At 52.7% G+C, this 20,817-nt stretch overlaps 7 protein-coding genes across 7 annotated transcripts; 1 reads left to right on the forward strand and 6 right to left on the reverse strand.

Moving 5' to 3' along the window:
• Positions 1–161: 161 nt before the first annotated feature.
• On the reverse strand, positions 162–1,768 carry EV422DRAFT_576752 (uncharacterized protein; the record flags this gene model as incomplete). The annotated part of the gene is made up of 5 exons (XM_053073239.1): positions 1,567–1,768; positions 1,323–1,504; positions 816–1,262; positions 283–751; positions 162–212 (listed from the first exon to the last, which is right to left on the reverse strand). Exons 1-5 carry the CDS (start codon positions 1,573–1,575, stop codon positions 162–164), a joined length of 1,158 nt encoding a protein of 385 aa, XP_052928238.1. The 5' UTR covers positions 1,576–1,768.
• A 77-nt stretch (positions 1,769–1,845) lies between these two features.
• EV422DRAFT_317763 (uncharacterized protein) lies at positions 1,846–5,472 on the forward strand. The gene is made up of 12 exons (XM_053066244.1): positions 1,846–2,305; positions 2,369–2,659; positions 2,990–3,130; positions 3,189–3,338; positions 3,395–3,531; positions 3,589–3,678; positions 3,738–4,095; positions 4,166–4,244; positions 4,308–4,460; positions 4,522–4,674; positions 4,736–4,831; positions 4,896–5,472. The coding sequence occupies exons 1-12, from the start codon at positions 1,928–1,930 to the stop codon at positions 5,318–5,320; spliced, it is 2,451 nt and encodes an 816-aa protein (XP_052928239.1). The 5' UTR covers positions 1,846–1,927; the 3' UTR covers positions 5,321–5,472.
• An 832-nt stretch (positions 5,473–6,304) lies between these two features.
• Positions 6,305–8,031, reverse strand: EV422DRAFT_493015 (P-loop containing nucleoside triphosphate hydrolase protein; the record flags this gene model as incomplete). The annotated part of the gene is made up of 2 exons (XM_053067642.1): positions 6,305–6,412; positions 6,487–8,031. The coding sequence occupies 2 exons, from the start codon at positions 8,029–8,031 to the stop codon at positions 6,305–6,307; spliced, it is 1,653 nt and encodes a 550-aa protein (XP_052928240.1).
• Positions 8,032–10,522: 2,491 nt separating this feature from the next.
• EV422DRAFT_519848 (acyltransferase-domain-containing protein) lies at positions 10,523–14,623 on the reverse strand. The gene is made up of 10 exons (XM_053069625.1): positions 14,237–14,623; positions 14,075–14,162; positions 13,904–13,997; positions 13,636–13,837; positions 13,483–13,564; positions 13,323–13,414; positions 13,096–13,261; positions 12,512–13,027; positions 11,086–12,445; positions 10,523–11,017 (listed from the first exon to the last, which is right to left on the reverse strand). The coding sequence occupies exons 1-10, from the start codon at positions 14,362–14,364 to the stop codon at positions 10,857–10,859; spliced, it is 2,889 nt and encodes a 962-aa protein (XP_052928241.1). The 5' UTR covers positions 14,365–14,623; the 3' UTR covers positions 10,523–10,856.
• A 78-nt stretch (positions 14,624–14,701) lies between these two features.
• On the reverse strand, positions 14,702–15,566 carry EV422DRAFT_317870 (uncharacterized protein). Its single transcript, XM_053066245.1, has 2 exons — positions 15,514–15,566; positions 14,702–15,444 (listed from the first exon to the last, which is right to left on the reverse strand). The coding sequence occupies exon 2, from the start codon at positions 15,397–15,399 to the stop codon at positions 14,890–14,892; it is 510 nt and encodes a 169-aa protein (XP_052928242.1). The 5' UTR covers positions 15,400–15,444; positions 15,514–15,566; the 3' UTR covers positions 14,702–14,889.
• EV422DRAFT_519852 (uncharacterized protein) lies at positions 15,294–18,538 on the reverse strand. Its single transcript, XM_053069626.1, has 12 exons — positions 18,048–18,538; positions 17,860–17,959; positions 17,508–17,791; positions 17,252–17,425; positions 17,021–17,182; positions 16,762–16,953; positions 16,456–16,690; positions 16,227–16,385; positions 15,833–16,143; positions 15,613–15,753; positions 15,514–15,549; positions 15,294–15,444 (listed from the first exon to the last, which is right to left on the reverse strand). Exons 1-12 carry the CDS (start codon positions 18,381–18,383, stop codon positions 15,424–15,426), a joined length of 2,151 nt encoding a protein of 716 aa, XP_052928243.1. The 5' UTR covers positions 18,384–18,538; the 3' UTR covers positions 15,294–15,423.
• Positions 18,539–18,873: 335 nt separating this feature from the next.
• EV422DRAFT_519854 (Alpha/Beta hydrolase protein) lies at positions 18,874–20,588 on the reverse strand. Its single transcript, XM_053069627.1, has one exon. It carries the CDS (start codon positions 20,147–20,149, stop codon positions 18,995–18,997), a length of 1,155 nt encoding a protein of 384 aa, XP_052928244.1. The 5' UTR covers positions 20,150–20,588; the 3' UTR covers positions 18,874–18,994.
• Positions 20,589–20,817: the final 229 nt, after the last annotated feature.

Genomic DNA, 20,817 nt, shown 5'->3' on the forward strand with positions numbered 1-20,817 from the left:
CTTATCTTTGATGGGGAGTGCACATACACAGGACGCGACGTTACCGGATACATAAGTTCATATGTTCCGACCTATGGGGAAAGGGGAGAACACCTCAAACTTTATATGGCTTCAACTAATGCTAAAAGCACGAAAGCCATGCATTCCAACATCACCGGACACTATTCGTCGTCTTCATAGGCATATTTGGGATGCAGTGCTCTCTTCTCCTCCTAAAGGGGCACGAGCAAATGAGTGTTAGTTTTCGGCAAGTTGAAAATTTGATGATTTAGAAAAACTTACCACCGAGATCTCGTTATCCGAGTAGATCAAGTAGGTTCCACGTTGTTCTTTTGGTGCGGGTACCGTCTGCGCCTTGGCTTCCACCGATGCCATAGTGGCGTTCTCGGCTGTGTCCGTTGGGACGGTCGTCGCTGACACCGGGGCAGGGCTGTGAACATTGACATGCGGAGGTGGCTGGCTATACGCACCATATTGAGACCCGGGAGGCGGTCCAGCATTGGGCGGGAACCCAGGCCCAGGAGGAGGTCCAGCATTGGGCGGAAACCCAGGTCCAGGAGGAGGTCCATTTTGATATGGCGGCGCTCCAGGACCTTGAGACGGTGGAAGTGGCCGTGGTGGTAAAGGCATTGGTGGCCGTGGGCCCCACTGGAGATTCGGCGGAGGACCATTTTGATTTGGTGGACCTGGATACGGACCTTGTGGAAAACCCATTGGCGCGCCAGGAGGAGGTCCCATCATTGGCGGCATGCTGTGAAAACGTCAGCTCACGGTCTCTCTTTTGAGCTCAATTAATGACACCCCGCAATACGTACCCTGGACGCGGAGGGAAGGGAGGGAAGTGTGGGAAACCTTGCGGCGGAGGCATACCGTAAGGCATGGGTGGGGGCGCGCCGTACGGTTGCTGGAACCCGAAGGGAGGTGGGTGTTGAGGATATCCTCCGCCAGGAAATCCAGGACCACCGGGGTATGGTTGCGGGGCCCCATATGGAGGTTGCGGGGGTCCACCTTGCATACCCGCGGGTGGAGCTTGAGGTGCACCTCCAAAGACGGTCAGCTGTTGCTGTTGCTTTTTAAATTCCGCCATCTGCTTTTGGATCTGCTCGGGTGTGAGGGCGCCCAGGTCCGTCCTCTGCTTCTTGGACGCATTGCCTCCTCCTTGAATTTTGTTTATATGAGCTTGGAGATCTTCTTCCGGTACACCAACCATTCCAAATATCTCGATATCCACCGAATCACGACCGGGTAACGCGTTATTTACACTGGAGACGGAATACGTCAGCCATGCCACCCCCAGGATCTTTGAAACTACCCATACTCACGTCGTGCATGGTTGTTTATGAACTTGCTGCATGTGAATCACCATTCCGTTCGCAGTGTTGAGCTTTTTCCCACACTCTGTACACTTGTAGTGCTTGATACGCTGGTGATCTATCAAGACCTTCTCGTCTTCGAATTCGCGATCACAGTACCAGCACCAAGGCTTCATCTCCTTTCTCTTTTTCTGCAACACTATGACGGTTATATTCTAGAGTTTGGTATCTTCAAGAAAAACGAAGATCCCACCTTGCCCATCTTTCTCGTTAGGCGATAATGGCTTTTAAAGGTACGACCCACAAATGAAGCAGTTATGCGAAATGGTTCTTCCTTGTGCTTGCTCCGAGCCGCCCCGCTGCCGAAGACAGCGATCGAAAGGTGGGCTTCGTTTTGACGTTTGCTTAGTTCTTCTCGGGATCTATTCCCGACGAGGGAAAGTCAGAGGTCAAGGGTCTTGAGCATTTTGCCGGAGCTCCTCACGTGGGCTGCCTTGTCCATTTAAAGATCGTCTTCTCTCCCCTCCCAGCCCTCCCTCATTCGAGACGAACAACTTTTCATCCCCCACTGCAAGAGTACACACACATATAATAGTTCAACTTCTTATTCCATAATGAACGCAGCTGCTCAGCAGGGTGTCGGAGGGGAACCAGTAACGACCGACTTTAGCTCCGAACCGCACACGCCTGTACTTACCCACGGAACTCAGAACACGGCGCCGACCTCTAAGGGACATGATTCCGCCAGGGCGGGCGAGTCAGCAGAACCTGCTCGTGGTGGTCGTCCTATTGACGCAGAAAGTGGGTCCCGGGAGCAAGCAGCCGGTAGGAACCACAGAACGGAAAAGGTTGACAAGCTGCGCCAAAGAGCACTTGAGAATTGTTGGGACGTGGAAGCCTGGACAGCTTGGCTCACCGAAGCGCATGGACGTGGGGACGAAACTGGAATACGAGAAGCGTACGAAGGCCTTTTGGAACAGTTTCCCACCGCCGTAAGAATTCACTTGTTTGGTTTTTGGCTTTCGTGAAGGTCGACTCACGCACACTTTCTATAGGTCAAATACTGGTTGGCATACATAGATTTCGAGCAGAAGCATCGCGCTTTCAATAAAGTCGAAGCGTTGTTTGGGAGATGTCTTAGGAGTGTACCGGCGGTGGAGCTGTGGAGGGCTTACGTGAACTATGTGCGAAGGATACACTCGCCGTCGAACGCTCCGCCGGAAAGCAAGCTGGAATCCCGCAACACGATTTTGAAGGCTTACGAGTCTGTTCTTCAAAATGTTGGCAACGACAAAGACGCCGGTCACATTTGGAGCGACTACATCAACTTCATCAAGAGTGGAGAGGTATGTGTTGCGCCTTTAGGCCGGAAGATGGACGCGCTAGCAAGCACGGGCACTAGGTGGCTGCAGAATGTGGTTGAGCTTTTACGCATATTGGGAAAATACATGATGCTCTTCTGCAAAACCGTTCACGTCCTGGAACTTGCCGCATTTTTTCGTGATTATGGGCCGTCTCACATTTGGGATAATGTCGGCCTTGTGAGCGCCGACGGTCGCGGGGTATTCCTTCCTGCCGCGTCCACTGCAGCCTTCATCTTTCGTTGTAGAAAAACATAGGTTGGGCTTGTTGAGCTTTTGATACAACGTTCTGAACTTCCGATCCTTCATCGGTAGACGACGTCAATATATGAGGACCAGCAACAAATGGACTCGCTCCGACGTGCATATCATCGTGCCATATGGATCCCTTTGACAAACATAGAACAGCTCTGGAAGGATTATGATACCTTCGAGAATGGTCTCAATAAACTCACGGTACGAGGCTATCTCCACCGTATTTGCATCATGAAAATATCTAATCCAGGGCTTCCAGGCCAAGAAATTTTTGTCGGAAAAGTCCGCCGGGTATATGACAGCGAGAACTGCACTTCGAGAGTTGAAGCACCTTTTGGAGCCCATAGAAAAGGCTCAAAGGACATGGATGGCAAAACCTCCTAGTTGGACAGAGAAGCATGTGCAAATCGTGAGTTGAGCACGTCAATAATCAAGATGTGGAACATGTCCTAATCCGGATGATAGTTAGCAGCTTGGAAGAAGTATATTGCCTGGGAGAAAGCGAACCCGCTACGCCTGGAAGATAAGAACGGGTGGATCAGCAGAGTGACGTTCGCATACAGATCCGCTCTGCTGATGTTGCGATTCTACCCGGAAATCCAGTGAGTTACCGCGGTGAACACCCGTTGTGCAAGTTCGCTATGTTGATCGATTGCTAGTTATGATGCGGCTATGTTTTTGAAGAGCGTGGGGCGGACCGAGGAGGCTGCCACAATGTTGAAAACCGGAGCTGATACTCTGCCAACAAGGTTCGGTCTTTGGAATCATTCGGATAATAATAGGAATACTAAACGATATCTCTTTCCAGTCTTCTGTTGAACTTATCATTTGCCGAGCTTGAAGAATCTCGCAAGAAGGATTTCGCGGAGATTGCCAAAATATTCGAGAAGCTGATCACCCAATTAGAAGCGGAAATCGACCAGATTAATAAACGATACGACGCCGAGCGGGAGTCGCTGCTACAGAGTTTACAGCAAGGTGATGATATTTCCGGCGCGGATGACTGGGATGGAGAGCGAAGAGAACGAGAGCGCGAAAAGCAAAAGGTCCGACAGCAAGAAGTTGAAGAGAAAGTGGAAGAGCGGCGGAAGAAGGATGTGCAAGACATTAAAGAAGCGCTTGCACTCGTATATGTAACCTATATGCGTACATCGAGACGAGCCCAAGTAGGTCTGCATGAAGCGAATTTTTGGGTGACGGTGCACTCATCGGCCTTTTTTTATCTGTCGACAACAGAGCATCAATGCGGCTCGTCTCATATTCACAAAGGCACGGAAAAGCCCCCTTTGCACATATCATGTCTGGGTTGCGGCAGGTAGGACAGTCAGTGCGATTCGCCAGCTATTTGTGATGGGCAATAATACTCTTTTCGCACCAGGCTTGATGGAATACTACAGTAATAAAGACGCAAATGTGGCCGGCCGCGTTTTTGAGATTGGCCTCAAAACCTTTAATCCGGCCGAACATCCACACGCGCCAGACTTCATCTTGCACTACCTGGACTTTCTTATCCATCTTAATGACGATAATAGTATGTGAACCCCGGTCGTTTTCGTGATTCCTAATCTGGCGCTGAACAGGCAATGCTGCAGACACACGTGCATTATTCGAACGGGCACTAGCAGCATTACCGCCCCAGAGAGCGAAGCCTGTGTGGGCGAAACTGCTGGCGTATGAAACGGAGAATGGCGACTTGGCAAATGTGTTGAAAACCGAGACAAGGCGTGCGGAGGCGTATCCTGAAGGTGCGGACATTTTAGTGCGCTTGTGCATCTCTACTTCCGCTGACAGTGGCACTCCATATAGATCAGAAGAATCCTCTGGCGACCTTGAATGTCGTAGCAGAAAGGTGGAGCTTTCTTGGGATTGACCATGTTGGGGAAACCGAATTAGGTTTATCAGGTGCGTTTTATCGAATATCTCGATCACATCCAACGATCTCTGAGAGTCGAACGCCGAATCATAGCACAAAAGGCAATATACAGCGGCGGAGCCATTCCAAACCCAGCCCCGTCCCAGGCAGCGGCAGCGGCCACCCAGAGTAAGGCCGTTGCCGACGACCGTAGCGGTGGACGTCGCTTCCAGAGCCTCGAATCGTACCATCCAGAGAGGTACCCACGGCCGGATATGGCCAAGTGGGTCAGTTATAAACCCGAGCCAACCCCCGCAAATGCGCAACAGCAGCTGCAGCAAGAAAACGCCGGAGGTCAGATTTCGGCTACTGGAAGTCCGCGGCCCCCCCCGGCTAGCCTTAACGCAGTCGACAAACGAGGCCCTGGCGCGATGGTGCCGGAAGCTGTTGCGAGGCTGCTGTCCGTCTTACCTGCGGCGGCTCTGTACAATGGTGGGTTTAGCTTTATGTGCCTCGATCGGAATTTGGCGCCTCAATGATTTCCTCTCAATCGATCAGGCCCAACACTGCCAGTCCATGACATTATCGACCTGTTCCGCCAGATCCCGCTGCCAATACCTCCAAATCCGCCAACGATGGTTCACGTGCCCTTCATCTCGAGACAACCCGCTGTAGCTTCCCGAGGAGAATCACCGGTGGATCGCTCAGATCGATTTGACCGAGTGCCATCTGGACCATTCAGACCGCGGGGATATGCACAGCCCCTAGGGGACAGAGGCTATGGTGGGGGTCGCATGGGAGATAGAGATGACCGCGGGCGTGGAAGAGGGCGCGGAAGGGTGAGTGGAGTTGTTGGAGATCAGATAAATAGGTCGAGGGACCGCAACTAATACTTGTACTCGGCGCATCAGGGATCAACGAGACCAGACGTGGGCGGTCCACGAACAGGAATGAAACGGAGAGGTTTCGATGACGATGCTGGTTATGAAGGTTAGAGAGACTATTGATATGCCCCCCAAAGCCGAACTCGTTCTCTAACATTTCCCTGGTAATAGGACCAGCACAGAATCGACCCCCGGAGAACGACATATTCCGCACACGGCATCAGTTCAAACGAATGCGAGAAACGCAAGATGGCAGCGGTGCGCATTAGAATAGTGCTTGTATATGATGAAAGGGTATGTTTACATCTATAGACTATGGCATCGTGCTAGTTGACCACCTCCCTCCTTCCTGATACCTTACGCCAAAACCTGAATCTCTTGCTTTTCTCATTGGGCCTAATATATCACTTTGCCATCATTATACGTCATATCTGCTACCTCCGGGCTGTGGTGTGGTTAAGCGTGAGCGTCCATCCATTTGCACGCTTTGCGCTGAGGATTCGTTGATGTGAACGAGTATGAACAATATTAACAGTTATGCAGAATCAAAAACAGAAACAGATGACACGAATGAATGACGGTGAGTAAATACAGTGTACAGATGTGTAGAAGATCGCATAGGATAGAAGCTTTCGTCCTTTACTCGACTTTGAGAATCTTCTTCAACTTCACAACAAGGGCCCAATCGTCCTTGCTGAGATCGTTTCGGAAGGTTGTTTTCAGGATGTCGATCGATGGTCTTGTAATCTGTGGAATGCATAGTGAAAAGATAAGCAAGCGCTCATCCGGACATACTCATGAGGAAGCGCAAAAATACTTACGTGGGAATACAACTCGTTCTTCTCCGTGAAGTGTCTGCCGAACAGTTTTGGGGTCTCGAAGTCCGGGCACTCAATCTTGATGGCAACAGCGGGGCCTCCCTTCTTAGCTTCTTGCTGAGCCTTGTGATTCAGCTCAATGCTGGTAACCCGTCCAAGCTTGATTACACTCGAGGTCTCCTCGCTGTACACACACAACGGCGTGCCAATTCTGAGGTTACCCTCCACGACGTCGGCTCCGAGAATGATAGGATTACGACGCGAGAAGACGGCGCCCGGAACAATTTTCAGGACGCACGGGAAGACGGCTTTTGGTGCCGCGTCCGCACGCTTCTTCTCCTCCAAGTCCTTCATGTACGCGGTAAATGCGTCAAACAAGTGGTAAATGATCTCAGCGGAGAAGATCTTCACACCCAATTCTTCAGCCATCTGCTCGGCTTCCTTATCAATTGGCACGTCGAATGCTAACAATTGGGCGTACTCTCGAGCCCGCTCCAACATTACGGATGCGCGGATGATATCCTTTTTGTGCACGGGTCCAATGTTGATGCCGGAAACGGGGATGTTCGACGCCTTCAAGAAGGTGAGGAGGGCTTCGAGGGATCCAAGAGTAGAGGCTTGGACACAGACACCTTTCCCGGACTTGTCGATATTCGACAAAAGGGATGTAAGGTCACCCATGACCTCTTCCTTGATCTCGTCTTCGTCATCGTCAGGGCCGATGACCAGCAACCGAGATCCGGCAATGGCCTTTTCGAGGTCCGGCGCAGCGATCTTGATCCCCAGGGAAGCCTTGACGGATTTGTGGTGAACGTATTGTGATTTGAGACGAAGTTCTCTCATCGGTTGCGGTGTGAGTAACGCACGAACGGTGGTGATGATGGGTCCGTTCAATCCACACACGCAAATCCTATCGCCTTCGTTCAGTACACCATTGGAAAGGACAACATCGATTGTCGTTCCAAGACCTTCCACAACCTTGACTTCCAAAACCGTACACTCGAGCTCGGAGAGATACATCAGCTTTTCCGTCATCCTGGTTTGTGTCAAGTCGACGAGAAGGTGGAGCAAATCGGGAATACCTTCACCGGTGATGGCTGAAGTAGGCACCAGCGAGACGTTCTTGGCGTAATTCTTGTTCTCCCAGTACAGGCAAGCATTCAGACCTTGCTCGGCGAACTCCAGTATGACTTTCTTCACACGCTCATTGAATTCACGAAGAACGTGAGGTGCTTGGGAGGCCAGCGTATCTCTTGTAGGGTGATCAGGCATGGCTTTCCAGTCGTACATACGATCGATCTTGTTCAAGGCGACGATGAATGGTGTTTTGCGCTGACGCAGGAGACCAAGAGACTCCAAGGTTTGTGGCTCAAGTCCGTGAACAATGTCAACTACCAGAATGGCAATGTTGCAGAGTGACGAACCACGGGAACGTAAGTTCGTGAAAGATTCGTGTCCTGGGGTATCAATGACTAGCAGACCAGGAAGCTTGTATCCCGGGTCAGCGCCCTTGTGCAAGAGCGAAGTCTTTTCCTTGATGGCCTCCATCGGGAAGTAAGTCGCACCAATCTGTTGAGTGATACCTCCCGCTTCACCCTCTTGCACATTGGTTTGACGAATCTTGTCCAGGACCTTCGTCTTTCCGGTATCGACGTGTCCGAGAATACAGCAAATCGGGGAGCGCAAGTCTTCGGCAGATCGAGCGGCGAGAGCTTGTGCGTGACGCTCTTTCCTACGCTCAGCGGCCTCCTCCTTCTTCTTCTGCGCCTGCTTCTGAGTGGCTGTCATCTCTTCATCTGAGTCATCCTCGTCGGAATCGTCGTCGTCATCGGAATCTTCCTCGTCAGAAGTCTCCTCTTCCTCGGAGTCATCCTCCTCGTCATCGTCAGATTCCGGTTTTGCCTTCGACGCCTTGGCTCCGTTCGCAGCGGGCTTCGATGTGGCAGCTACTGGCTTTCCGTCGGTCTTCTTGGCGACGGCCTTCTGTGCTGGTTTGCCGGCTGGTTTGGCAGCTGGCTTCGCCCCAACCTCCTTCGTTGTAGCTGGTTTTTCGACCTTCTTGGCGTCTTTCTTCTCCTCATCGCTCTCAGCGTCCCAGGCGTCTTTTACGTCATCTTCTGATTCGACGTCCCACTCGTCCTTGACATCCTCATCATCACTCTCCTTCTCGGCGACCGGCTTCGTTGTGCTCTGCAGGATAGCTAGTAATCGCTCTTTCTCCTCCTCCTCAGCCGTTTTCGCAGCTTCCGCTTCCGCTGCAGCGGCGCGTTTCTTCTCCTCTTCTCGTTCCTGACGCTCGGCCTCTAACCGTTGAGCTTCCGCTGCCCGCTGCTTCTCCTCCTCTTCCTTGGCAGCGACGGGGTTCTTTTGAGCTCCTCCCTTTTTTCGGTTGCCGTAAACGACCTTTTTTGGCTTTGCGGCTTCCGCCGCTTCGGCGGATTCAGCGTCCTCGCCCAACCCTTCGACCTTCATGCCCGCAGCGATCATGGCGTCCAGGCGGGCTTTCTGCTGTGCCTGCGCTGCCTTTTGTGCTGGGGTGAGGTATTTTCCGGATTTCTTGAGCTCCTCTTTCTTGGCCTGGAAAAGAAACGCTGTTACCACCGGAACGTGTTCATCTCAGACCACGGGCTGGTCCCTACCTTCTCCTTCTCCTTCTTTCTTTGACGGGCCTCTTCCCGCTTCTTCTCCTCCTCTTCGATGCGAGCCTGCTCTTCTGCTATCCGCCGCTCCTCTTCTTCCTGCTGTCTCCGAGCCTCTTCCTCGGCAGCCTCTTGGGCAAGTTTGGCCTCACGAAGAGCAGCAATGATGGCGGCCGGCTTCTTCTTTCCGGCCGCGGCTCCCTTCTTCTTCTTGTCACTCTTCTCCTCCTCCTCTTCCGGTGCCTCTACTGGCTCAGGAGCGGCGGCCTGAGCAGTTGCGGTCTTCTTGCCTGCTTTGGCTTCTTGCTGCTTCTTGGCAAGCTTCGCCCGCTCTTTACGCTCCTTCTCTTTCTCCTTTTTCGATTTGATTCTGATCTCACCGGGCTCCTGAACATCGTCGTCGGAGTCAGAGTCCGCTTTTGCCGCTTTCGCGGCAGGCTTCCCTTTGCCAGCTTTGGGTGCTGGGGCAGGTGACTGTGGTTCCTCGTCCATGTCCGCAGCTATCTGATCCATCTCCGCCTCAAAATCGTCCCCGCCCTTCTTTCCTTTCTTCCCCTTCTTGGCCTTGGCGGCAGGTTTGGCAGAGGCCTCCTCGATTTCCGCGGCGACACGGTCCATCTCACTATCATCAGCCTGGTTCTTCTTTCCCTTTTTTCCTTTCTGAGCCGGCTTCGGGGAATCAGGGATAGGGCTGCCTTCAACCTCAGCTTCCTCAGCATCCATCCTGGCGAGAATGGCGGCGGCATCCTCTTCGTCGTCATATCGGTTCTTTTTGCTCTTCTTTCCCTTCTTGCCGCCCTTGTTCGCCATCAAGGTGGCCATAAGACCGCCCAAATCGTTTCCCTCCTCATCGACGTTCAAAGCATCATCATCGCCGTTGACGGTGTGAAAGCCATTCGTGGGTTCCGCCGCTGGATCGAAGGTGATTTCAAGCTCGGAATCCGATTCGTGGCGAGATGATCTGCAAACCGGCGCATGAGAACGACAAAGGCACTACTCTCGACAGGCATCCAAGGCTCTTACGATTGTTGCGGTTGCTTTTGGGCCTTAGCCCCCTTTTTCTTCGCCATCTTACGTGTGAGGGAGATCTCACTATACAACAAATGCCTGGATGTTTGCCCGGGGATTTTGTTGCTAGTGAGGCGATCGTTTTGTATCGGACAGAGTGTGTCGTTTCTAGTTTGTCCCCAGTTGAACGGAGATCTATATCCAATGTGCGAAAAGGCCCGTTGAGTCGGTCAATTTAAGTTGCGACAGTATCCAGAGCCAGAGTTGGACACCTCTCAAGAAGGTGCGATCTTAGACCCTCGTCTCACCTGTCAGACTCTGCAGTTACAGCCTGTCCACTATGTGTCGCTAATCCACCTTTGAGCTCGGTCTTCGGAAATTCTGAGGATCAGCAAAGGCCCAGTCGACTACCGTCGGGTCACATGTCGGATCACGTGAATTGACCTCTTTTTATGAGACGTTCTGTCTTTCGGCTTGACACAATTGTTACAAAAGGCAATAGGGGTTGGAAGGGTAGCAGTTTATCCATGTCAAAACGAGCTAAGTGGCAAAAGAGTGGATACGTCCCCCAAATGATCAAAAAGAACAATTTGTACAGGAAATTTGGATGCGCCAAAAAGTCCGTATAGGCCCTCAGGAATATTTCTTCAAGGCGCATAGAAAATGACCAGTGTGCTGTGCTCGAACGTATGTCTCAATGACGAGTGTGTGTTGTAAGACATGGAATCAGAGTTTCGGTCGAGAACTGCTGGCCGCCGCGGTTTCACCGCCGTAATACATTGCGGCTGGCGGATCTGCGGGCTTCTTGACTTTCCCTTTGCTTTTGCCCTTGATCCTGTCGATTGAGAACGCGGCCAGGCGTGCCAATCGAAGGACTCGGATGGCGACTGGGGAATGGATCGACGTTAGTAAACGTATGCGCGATCGCAACGAAGGACTCAAATGTAATACGCACCTGTTGCGGTGTCACGCCTGTTCTTCCCTTCCCTCCTAAACCGTCCGATGTGTTCACAGAAATCCCACAGGGCAGATTCAGGGTGAATGTCAGACCAGGGATCCTGAATGTCCTCCTCTGGTGGAGGGGTCAACGGGTATGTTGCCGCCGATGCCGTGTTCTGCACCTCCGGAATCGCCGATGTGCCAGACGGGACTTGACCAGGCCGGCGATCGCGTGGTCGTCGGAGCTTACTGGTTGGAAATGCGGGTACAGCTGCCACAGTGCCTGCCTGGAACAGGTCTACCGCGCTTGCATTGACCGTCGCTTTATCCGATTCGAGTATCGACGCCGCTTCAGCAGCCGCTCGAGCTTGGAAGGCTACGATCGTTGGCGGCAGTCTATCACGGGGTATGTATTCCGGTGCGATGGCTATCCATGTGATCGATGTGCCTGACGCGGGTTGTGGTGGTGGGGCTGGGACAGTCCCAGATGGGACGGGCAGTCGGGGATCGCGCTTCGGTGGCAGCATGGAAACATCGAGGTACGGTGCGGTTTTTGATGGTGGCAGCGGGCTTTTGTGGGTGAGTACGACACCCATGTCTTTGAACCGGGCGAGCGCGTTTTTGATGGTTTCCTTGTTGATGGACTCGAAGTAGGACAGGTCGCCTTCATAGTATAGGGTTTTGCCCAGATACTGCGCCCTGTTCATGAATACTCTTTCGTCGACCCATTCCAATGTGGGTGTCTTATTGTCAATGGCTGGCGGGTTCTCCGGTATTATCGCGAATAAGCTGACAGCCGCAAGCCAGTACGTCTCGATGAATGGCCAAATGAGGAAGCAATAAAAGTCAAATGTCTCTCGGCCAAGTCGTCGTTCCTCAGGGCTTAGAGATATCCAGTGCGCCACGTCCGCGCCGGACTCGGAGGTGCCCAGACGCTCCTCCTCAATCGATATCACGTTCGCAGCGTGTAGTTTGGACACGGTGTCTTCCAAATTCCTATCCAGACCGCCCGGCCCGTAAATAAACTCCGCTTTCAAGAGCTGCGAGACGAAAGATACGTCTTCGGCTAGCGATGGTCGCAACATGATTCGTTGACTGTGTACGGGACCGCCGTTCTTCACGGTGGCGTACATGGCCATGGATAAGATAGACTCGGCCAGGAAGAGGTGGATGACTTGATTCCGGTAAAAGCTGAGCTCAAAACGTTTCAGGGGGTAGTAGACGGGTTCGAGAAGATCTGTCCTCTGGCCAATCAGATCTCTCATCTGTTGCACAGCACGTTCGACAATGGCTGCGGTGCTCATATCACCGAAGTGGGCGACGCGGCCGGATTTCGTTAGGATCTCCCGTTTCAGCCAGTTCACCTTCCGTATTAACTGCACGAAGTAAAAGCAATGAGCACGACGGAACTCCGCCCCCGCAGGCATCCGCACTTGTCTCACCTCGTCTCTTCCTACTCCACGTCCACGCAAAGTCAGAACCACCGTTCCCACCAGCGCAGTCGGCATGATAACGCTTGCGGCGTTGATGTCGCTCAGAATCCGGAAACCCAACGATTGCAAAAGCAGCGTCCTGTCCTTTGGTACGGTCAGAGGGTGAAATTCGGACCCTCGGCGAACCTCCTGGCTCTTGATGTAGTCCATCAATGAGTACGGCTTGGCGAACCGGATATCGATTCTCCCGAGTTTGAATTGCAAGATATTGAGGTTGCCAAAGAGCTGTGACAACGACTCCTTCTCCTTTGGGGTTCCCAGAAGCTCGTTTACATAAGATTCCGTTTCAATAACTTTGTCGTACCCGATACTCATCGGCACCATGATCGCATCCTTCACGCGTCCGCTCGCGACGGCATCAAGCATGATTTTGAGGATCCCAAACTTTGGCTGCAGCACTTTTCCAATGCGGCTACGCGTGCCTTCGATGAAAACCTCGATGTTGTGCCCACGTTGCATCAGGAGCTAGGCGTTGACACGTCCATGGTGAGTTTGTTTTTGGCGCCTTCCTCAATCGTAAAGTTGGCACCAACCTCTATGTACTCCCGCATTAGCGCTCCATACAGCATATCATCTCCCCACTGCCGCCTTATGAAGAACGCGCCCCCAGCTTTCAAGATCTGACCAACGACAGGCATGTTGAGGTTGTCGCCGGCTGCGATGTGTGGTAGAGCTATCCCTAGCCGATAGAAGATGTAGCTATGGGAGATCATTTAGGGTCAACCATTGTCGCGCGTCTCACTTCATAGCATTGACGCACCTCAAAACAAGGTAGTCCACGTGGCTCTTATGAGATGGCAGAAAGATGAGCGAAATTCGGTTCTTTTCCGCATAGCGTGCGACTTTTTGTAGCTGAGGGCGTGCATTGATCAGTCAGCAGCTGAACGAAAGGACACGGCAGAGCAAACGAGAATGCATACTTCTACAAACTCATTCTCCCGGATATGGATTCCCTGCTGGTACATGCGAACCAGCATGCTGTTGATGAAGAAAGCGACGAATCTGGAAACCACAGCCGTCAGCCCTCCCTGGATTGACCGCGAGTCCGCGCGCATCGCGACACCTGCATTTACCGAATGGTTCGTATGGAGCTCATGCTAGCAACCATCCCATCCATCATTCGGACCAACCGCCGCTGTGTATCCGCCATCACTTCCTCGAGGGTAATGTCCCTCCGGGGTCCTCGCGTCTTCTTCGCCAATTTGTCCTTCGACGCGTAACTCGAGTGGAGCTGTCGATACCGAGCTAACGAGACAGCTTTCACAGCATCTGCCACTGAAGATAGAGCAGGGAGTTGAGATCCCGACCGGAAGAGTGTGATTGTAGACCATGGAGACTTACGACTATCGGAGGTCAGCAGCCCGGTGCGAATCTCGTCTGAGTACTTCTCGTAGAAGATTCGAGCTCCTATGTAGTTCTGATATGCTCGCCAGCCCTGTTCCCGACGCATCGACGCATCTAATCAGTTTCGATCGGTCATTGAAGGTCGTTTCAGACTCTGAAGGTAAGTACCGTTCCAGTGTAGAACGCGGAAGACTCGGAAGTCAAACGCAACATGAATCCCAAGGGATCGGAGCGAAACCTTCCTACGCCGGTACCCCTAGATATGGTGACAAAGCTCATAAACAAACGGCCCGGGATAAACGGAAAGCGAACCTTGAACACGGTACTTACGCGACATTGGTACTCTCACTCATCTCGGGAGTGCCGGTCGTCGGCTCGCTTTGCGGGAGTTCCGACAACACGGCGGACTCTGCGTCCCCTTGGACACCCTCTTTGTGCGGCCCCGTTGACGATGGCATGGCGCAAAAATGTACGTCCCTCCCTTGCGTTACAAGCCTCGCCTTTCCGAGAACAGAATTCCGAAATGACCCGCCGCGTAAAGATATCGGCGATAGATGGAAAAGAACACCTCGTCGTCTGCAGCTATATCGGCTGAGAGGAAGGGCCTGAGACTACTAAGAGTTATTTGTGTTCTGACTTGAAGATGGGCGGTGGGCTACGCCCGAAAAAAAGCCTCGAAAGTCACAAGTGTTGCAAGGATGCCGATCGACGTTAGTGACACCAATGCCACACGCGACGCACTCTGACGACTCATCCAAGTGCAACTTCTCACGCTGGCTCTTTCCTTTGGACAACGATCCATTGCTGTTTTTCTCACACGCCATCATATGTAGCAAGATCTACCCCAATACCGCACTCTTCGCTTACTTCGAACAATGTACACAGCTGCAGAATCGCCCTACGCCATTATCCCGCTGGGCGCTCTCTTCCCGTCCACATCAACAGCAGACTCGACCCCGCCTACTGGCGCTCCACCACTGTCGTTACCGCTCCAGCCCATCTCCTCCCTCCCGCCGTCTGACAACAATGGCAACGACGCCCAAGACGGCTCTGGCCAGGCCTACATATCCATAGGCGTCTTTCCTTAGCGTGCACGAGGCGTTCATGTTGGATTGGGCCCACTTAGGCACTTTACCATCTTGGGTCATCCGTCTTTGCAGCCACATGCAAAGTGGTATACGTTGAAGCGGCAGGAACGTTAAGGGCATCGCCGCAACGGCGGGCAGAAAGTACCAAGTGGAACTTGTCACGCTCCATGCCCTGGTCGGGTGTCGCACCAACCTTCGGACGTGGCGGTTCTGAGACATGGCGGCTTCCGACACTTCTCCCATTATTGACGGCATCACGCCACCGAGTTGCTTTTTCGCCCCTTTGAGAGAATATAACACATACGAATGGACATGTGGCATGCAGCAACGCTCAAGAAGCCAAGGTTTGCAACGATATGTATACAGTGGTGGATAGTCATTTGACATATGATGCACAGTGTACATATACACGGATTCTTTCCCTCCCTATCATGCATTTCCAGGGTTGTGCTGCGATGATGGTAAGTTGGTTAGCGACGACCCCACTTCCAATCAATCCGGTATTTCTAGGACACATACCTTGAACAGAAACTCCGCAAGGTAGTCAACGGGGTCCTGGAACCAAGCGAACAGTGATCAGACGTGGGATCTGGCAAATCCAGATCAAGTATGACCTACCTCTGGTCGAGCTTTGCACACCTCGATGAGGCCAGATGTGAGAGTCGGCATGACATATTTCATCAAATAGTTTCTCAGAGGCACAGACTGTGCTTCTAGAACTTCTGCCTCCTGTTTCCGAACCTCTTCAAGTCGTGCGTTCTATCAGTACGGCATGTTAGTGAAAGGCTCCGTTCTGGGATAGCAACCATTTAGACTTGAAATGCGGTTTTCACCCTACCCATTCCGCAACAGCTTTACTCTGCCTTTCCGAATCCTCCTTCTCCCGCTTCAAGCGTTCCTCCTCAGCCGCAGCGACCTCTTTCGTCCGCGCTTCCTCCTCCACCCGTCGTTGCTCCGCCAATTGCTCGATGGTGGCGCCGTAGTTGTGAGCTGGGCCAATCTGCTTCGTCAGAATGCTCATTACGGCTTCCACGCCGTTGGCTTCGGTGGACACCACGAATGGGTGAACTTCGGCCTCGTCGAAGAAGTTGAGGACGGTGGTTTCGTCTGTGTTGTGGGTACGGTACTCTTCTAGGCGGCGCGTGAGGGCTGTATCCGAGAGGAATGGTTATTGTGAGCATGCTCTGGTGATTTTACGTGGCCATGAGTACATTTTCCTAGGTGATACATACCTTCCTCGGAGTTCTTTGTCCCAGCGGCGGATTCGGGTAAATGCATAGCCCGCTCCTTGATGACTTCATCGGATATGTCCAGAGAGATGACATGATCTGGCCCAATGACCTCGTCTATCTTCACCGGTCCCTTCTCGTCACCTCCGTCATCATCCGCGGCTGTATATCGATGTTCATGAGATACTTCCCGGCACCGACCGAGGCATTAGTCTTGAGATGGCAAACTCACATCGATAAAGCTCCCTCGCCTCCTCCGTAGTCGTCGGATACCCATCAATAACGTAACCCTGATTCCTACACGGCATCGACCGCAATTTATCACGCACAAAATTTGTGATATGTTCCTCGGGGTATTTCCCATTCGACGCTCTGGCAGCCTCTTTAAGCTCCTCCAGGAGCTCGCGGTCGGCGTCGATGTCGTCTTCTTGCTCTTCCTCTGTCAGGTTGCCGTTTGCTCGCCGCTCCTAGGAATGAGCAGTCGCTCATGAGAAAGGCATACTCAAAGCTCCACATTGTGCGATTTTCGCTCACATACCAGCCGTGCGATTGCTTCCGCGAGCACTTTCTCAACATCGACCAAGTGAATCGCATAGTGCTCCGCCAACTTCTCCGAGAACAATGTCTTTCCAGACGCCGGCGGGCCGTGGACCACTATCCGCAACGGGGTCAGGCCGCGAGCATATTTGTACTCTTGCACGAACCGTGGCAGGTTTTCTATCAGCCCAGACTAGACAAGCCGGCGGGGGGCTTTGTCAGTTTCTCCCTATCCAGATAGCAGAATGATTGACGCCTACCTCATACTTCCACCCAAACGACATTTCCTTCACGTGGCCCTGGTCAAGCCTTAGATTCACCAGCAATTGGTCGAAATTCAATTGCGGGATGTCGGGATTCAACAGCGCGACCTCTTTCGATGCCTTGTGCACTTTTCCAGTTCCCAGTGTTTCGCTGATCGCCTATGAAATGTTTGAATGTCAGTCGTCGCATTCACATTGATCTCCGCTGTGCATCACTTCACTGCGTACCCTCAAAACCTCGTACAACGAGTGCTTCGAATCGTCAATGGCGAGCATGTACCGCGATTCGGGAAGGGTCTCGGCGGTGTCGACGATGATTCCGCATAAGTCGTCGATGTAGATCATCGGGAGGATGTTGTCCCCGTCCCCGTAGCACGTCAGGTCCTTGTTATGCCATGCCATCTGACGGAATGGAGGGTATGAGCATCCAATCCCTACCTTGTTCAATGACACACTCTGAATGCTCAAATCCAAGCCGGCGCACCTTCAAAAACGGATGGAAGATACTATCCCCTGTATGATACACCAACCCAGCAGCAAGGACATACGTCCTCAACGCGCTCTTCTTCCCGGCCTTGATGATATTCTTCTCCAACGCCAAATGATCTTTGAAATTAGGATGTGGCCGCCGTCGGCGGTATTCATCTTCTCCAATAAACGCCTCAGGATCATCTGGATCGATTTTGGTCTTTGCCCATGTGAGCACGCTGGACACGCCGATAAAGGTTTTAGGACAGTCGAGGAATGTGTCGGCTTCGGCGCTTAGGGCTGATGATGCGTGGAGAGGTTAGACGGACTCTGGTGGGAAGGTATGCGTTTAAAGTGTGCTGACCTACTTTCTAATGCCCATGTTGCCTCGTCGAGACATGCGACGATGTCGTAGACGATAACGTCTGCGCTCAGCAATGCTTGTTTTAGCGCTTCGCGGTCGTTCTTCTGAATCACATTCCCCAAAGCGTCAGGATGGATTCATCCATATTGATTTCGCTGTAAAGCTAACATTCCCACCACAATAATCCCTCACCTCAACAACTTCCGCAACCCATTTCGGCTTCTCCCCTCCAACATTAAATCTCGCAATCGCCTCCCTCCTCGCCTTATCCGCCTTTCTATCCCCCGTCTCCACCATCAGCCCCGGCCTCGGTGGCGGAAATCCCGCGAGGCCCGGATCCGCATCCTGCAGCGTTCCGGAGATGATATAGTTTTCGTTCTCTTTGGGTTTCTCGGCGACGGGTGCGTCCTCCTCCTCTTCGTCGCTGGGCTCCTCTTCGGGACGGCGGGAGCCGACGAGGGTGGTGGAGAAGTGGCGGGAGAGGTTGTGTCCGAGGGGGCTATCGATGTGGGATATGAAGACTTTCATTTTGTGGTTTTCGAGCACTAATCACTGCGAATATGCGGTTTCCACTCGTTGCAAAGCCCTACGAGATTTGCGGTGGACGCTCCACACCATTTGTGACAACTCCGATAAATCGACGCGACGCGTAGCAGCTGCCATAAGCGTCAGGTGGTTTACTGCCAGGGTTTCTTTTAACCGCTTTGCACATTCTTCCCAATGAATCGGCCGTTTTCTGTGTGTAAGACTTTCGGACCGAGGAGCGCTTGGGCAGAGCTTGTAATTCTGGAACAAAATTGCTCTCACAAAGCACGACGTTTTGGATTTGGACAGACCCTTTAATCTGAGACCGGACAACCCAGCAATCGTCGGAATATGAGCGTCGGATTGCGTTCTTCATTACGATTCTTCCGTAAGCCCCTCCATCTATTCTATTCTAGTTGAGATCCGGAGCTCTCCGGTACTTACGTTAGGGCGTCGAACATGTAATCAGACTCGGATCGAACAGATATAAGCCAAAAAGAGTGTCTCCATGAATGTCTATTAACAACTTGTGTAATGTAAGGGTACTCAATAAGTAGATGTAGGGAGTGATGTGTACTACATGCACAACTACAAGGGGAGGTTGTGATGAAGGTCTAGTATCCCCTCTCCGCCAGATCGGTGGCCAGGTTGAGGTAGAAACCGATCGAATCGAACCCGCTCTTCCGCAAGACTACGCCCCGCATCTTGGGCGGTAAAAGCTGCCAGTGATCGCACGACACTGTTCCCATAAACTCTCCCCACTTGGCGCTCGCCAGACTGACCAACCCATCATTGACGCCTTCCCGTTCCGACACGATGCGGTGGGAGAAGTAAAGTGGTGCTAAGGGCGACATCTGCGACACGACCGCGGCGTACGATGCGTAATGGACGGATGGATCGTCCGGGGTGATTTCGTTGAACGCCGCGCAATAGTCCTTTGTGAGGTTTGCGAATGCCGGGGAATCGATGGGTGAGGCTAGTGCGCGGATGAGGGGATGAGCTCGCAGTGTTCTCGTCATTGCGTCGGAAAGTGGGTTTGCGGTGTTGGTATCTTGTGGTAAATGGTGATGTGATGTCAGATGCTTTGCCACCACATCGTCGGATTGCTTGTTGATATAGTCCTGGAGGAGACCAAGACCCAGCGAATCCCGGCACCAGTCCATGAAAGAGCTGCCACGATGCGGCGTGGCGACCGTTGTCAAGGAGTTCACCCTGAATTTTGACGATGGCAGATGGGTGATGACGTATCTGCAATCCAGCCCGCCCATCGAATGTGCCACGAGGTTCATGGCTCGCCCTTCTGCTTTGTTTTCCAGAAAGCTCCGCAGCTCCTGCGCCCTCGTTTTCAGCGCCGCCACCGTTCCCACTCTGGACACAACCACTTTGCATCCGATGTCTTGGAGTGCATTTGCGATGCCCTTCCAGTAATGAACTTGAAGCCCTGGCACTGCTTCGGGTCCCAACACATCGAATCCGAACAAACCATGGCAAAGGACCACTGGGTCTTTCGGTGCCTTGTAGTTTGTTTTGGTGACGAGCCCAATGTGTGCTCGTCGAAGTTCAGCGTTCAGTGCCGCTGTCGTGTCTGTTTGTTGCAAACCTGCCCAGAGCAGGACGGCTTCCTTATTCTTCTGCCTTTGCCGTTGCTGCAGTTGGGCCCCGGCGGTGGCGTTCGAAGAGCCAGCGCCACTCGCGGAGCCAACGCCGACGGCTGAAAGCACACTAGAGAGTTTTTGACGAAGATGAACTGCGAAGTTGGCTAAGCTCATCTTCGCTTAAGCGGATAGCAGTTCTGAAAGACAGGTCCGGGGCTAAGGCAGGCAGGTAATCGTATGACCTCAAGATAGTTTCAGCGGTACGCCGTCAAACGCTTGGGCAACTTGGCAATTGCGTATGGCTAAAGCCCCGGCGGCTCAAGTATAATAGCGCCTAAACTTGAAGTGATCGTCGTTGACAGGATGTCACTGTCGAATAGCTGAGAGATGTCAAGACGGCGACACCTGGCGGAGTTGCGCTAGAGGAGGCGTGAGTTTCAAGTTGGCCTTGACGATAGTGGGCAGAAGCCGGGTCGTGAATCGGGCGCACTTTGGACTTGGCGGTTGAGGTTTGGTGATGGTGGGAGTTCTCTTTTTCCCCGGAGAGATGGAGCAGTCGGGCCTGTGATGAAATACGCAGCCTGCCCATGCCATGCCCATGCCGCCGTCTTTCACAGAAGCGCAGTCCCGCGAGCCGTCCGCTTGGTGCTGTCATTTGTTATTCTTGGAAGGCAAGGCACCCCTGGCGCACTTGGCCTTTTTGCCTTTCAACCGCTCGGGTGCGCGTACGTCCTTCACCATACAACAAGCACCACTGTCACACCCACGCACCGCCACGTCTTGCGAAGTCAGGCAAGTGCGTCGCCCTTGATGTCTTTGCGCACTCCTGACGTGATAAGAAC

This window comes from Fimicolochytrium jonesii (genome assembly GCF_025526975.1).
Source record: "Fimicolochytrium jonesii strain JEL569 chromosome Unknown EV422scaffold_4, whole genome shotgun sequence".
In the NCBI taxonomy this organism is placed as follows: domain Eukaryota; kingdom Fungi; phylum Chytridiomycota; class Chytridiomycetes; order Spizellomycetales; family Powellomycetaceae; genus Fimicolochytrium; species Fimicolochytrium jonesii.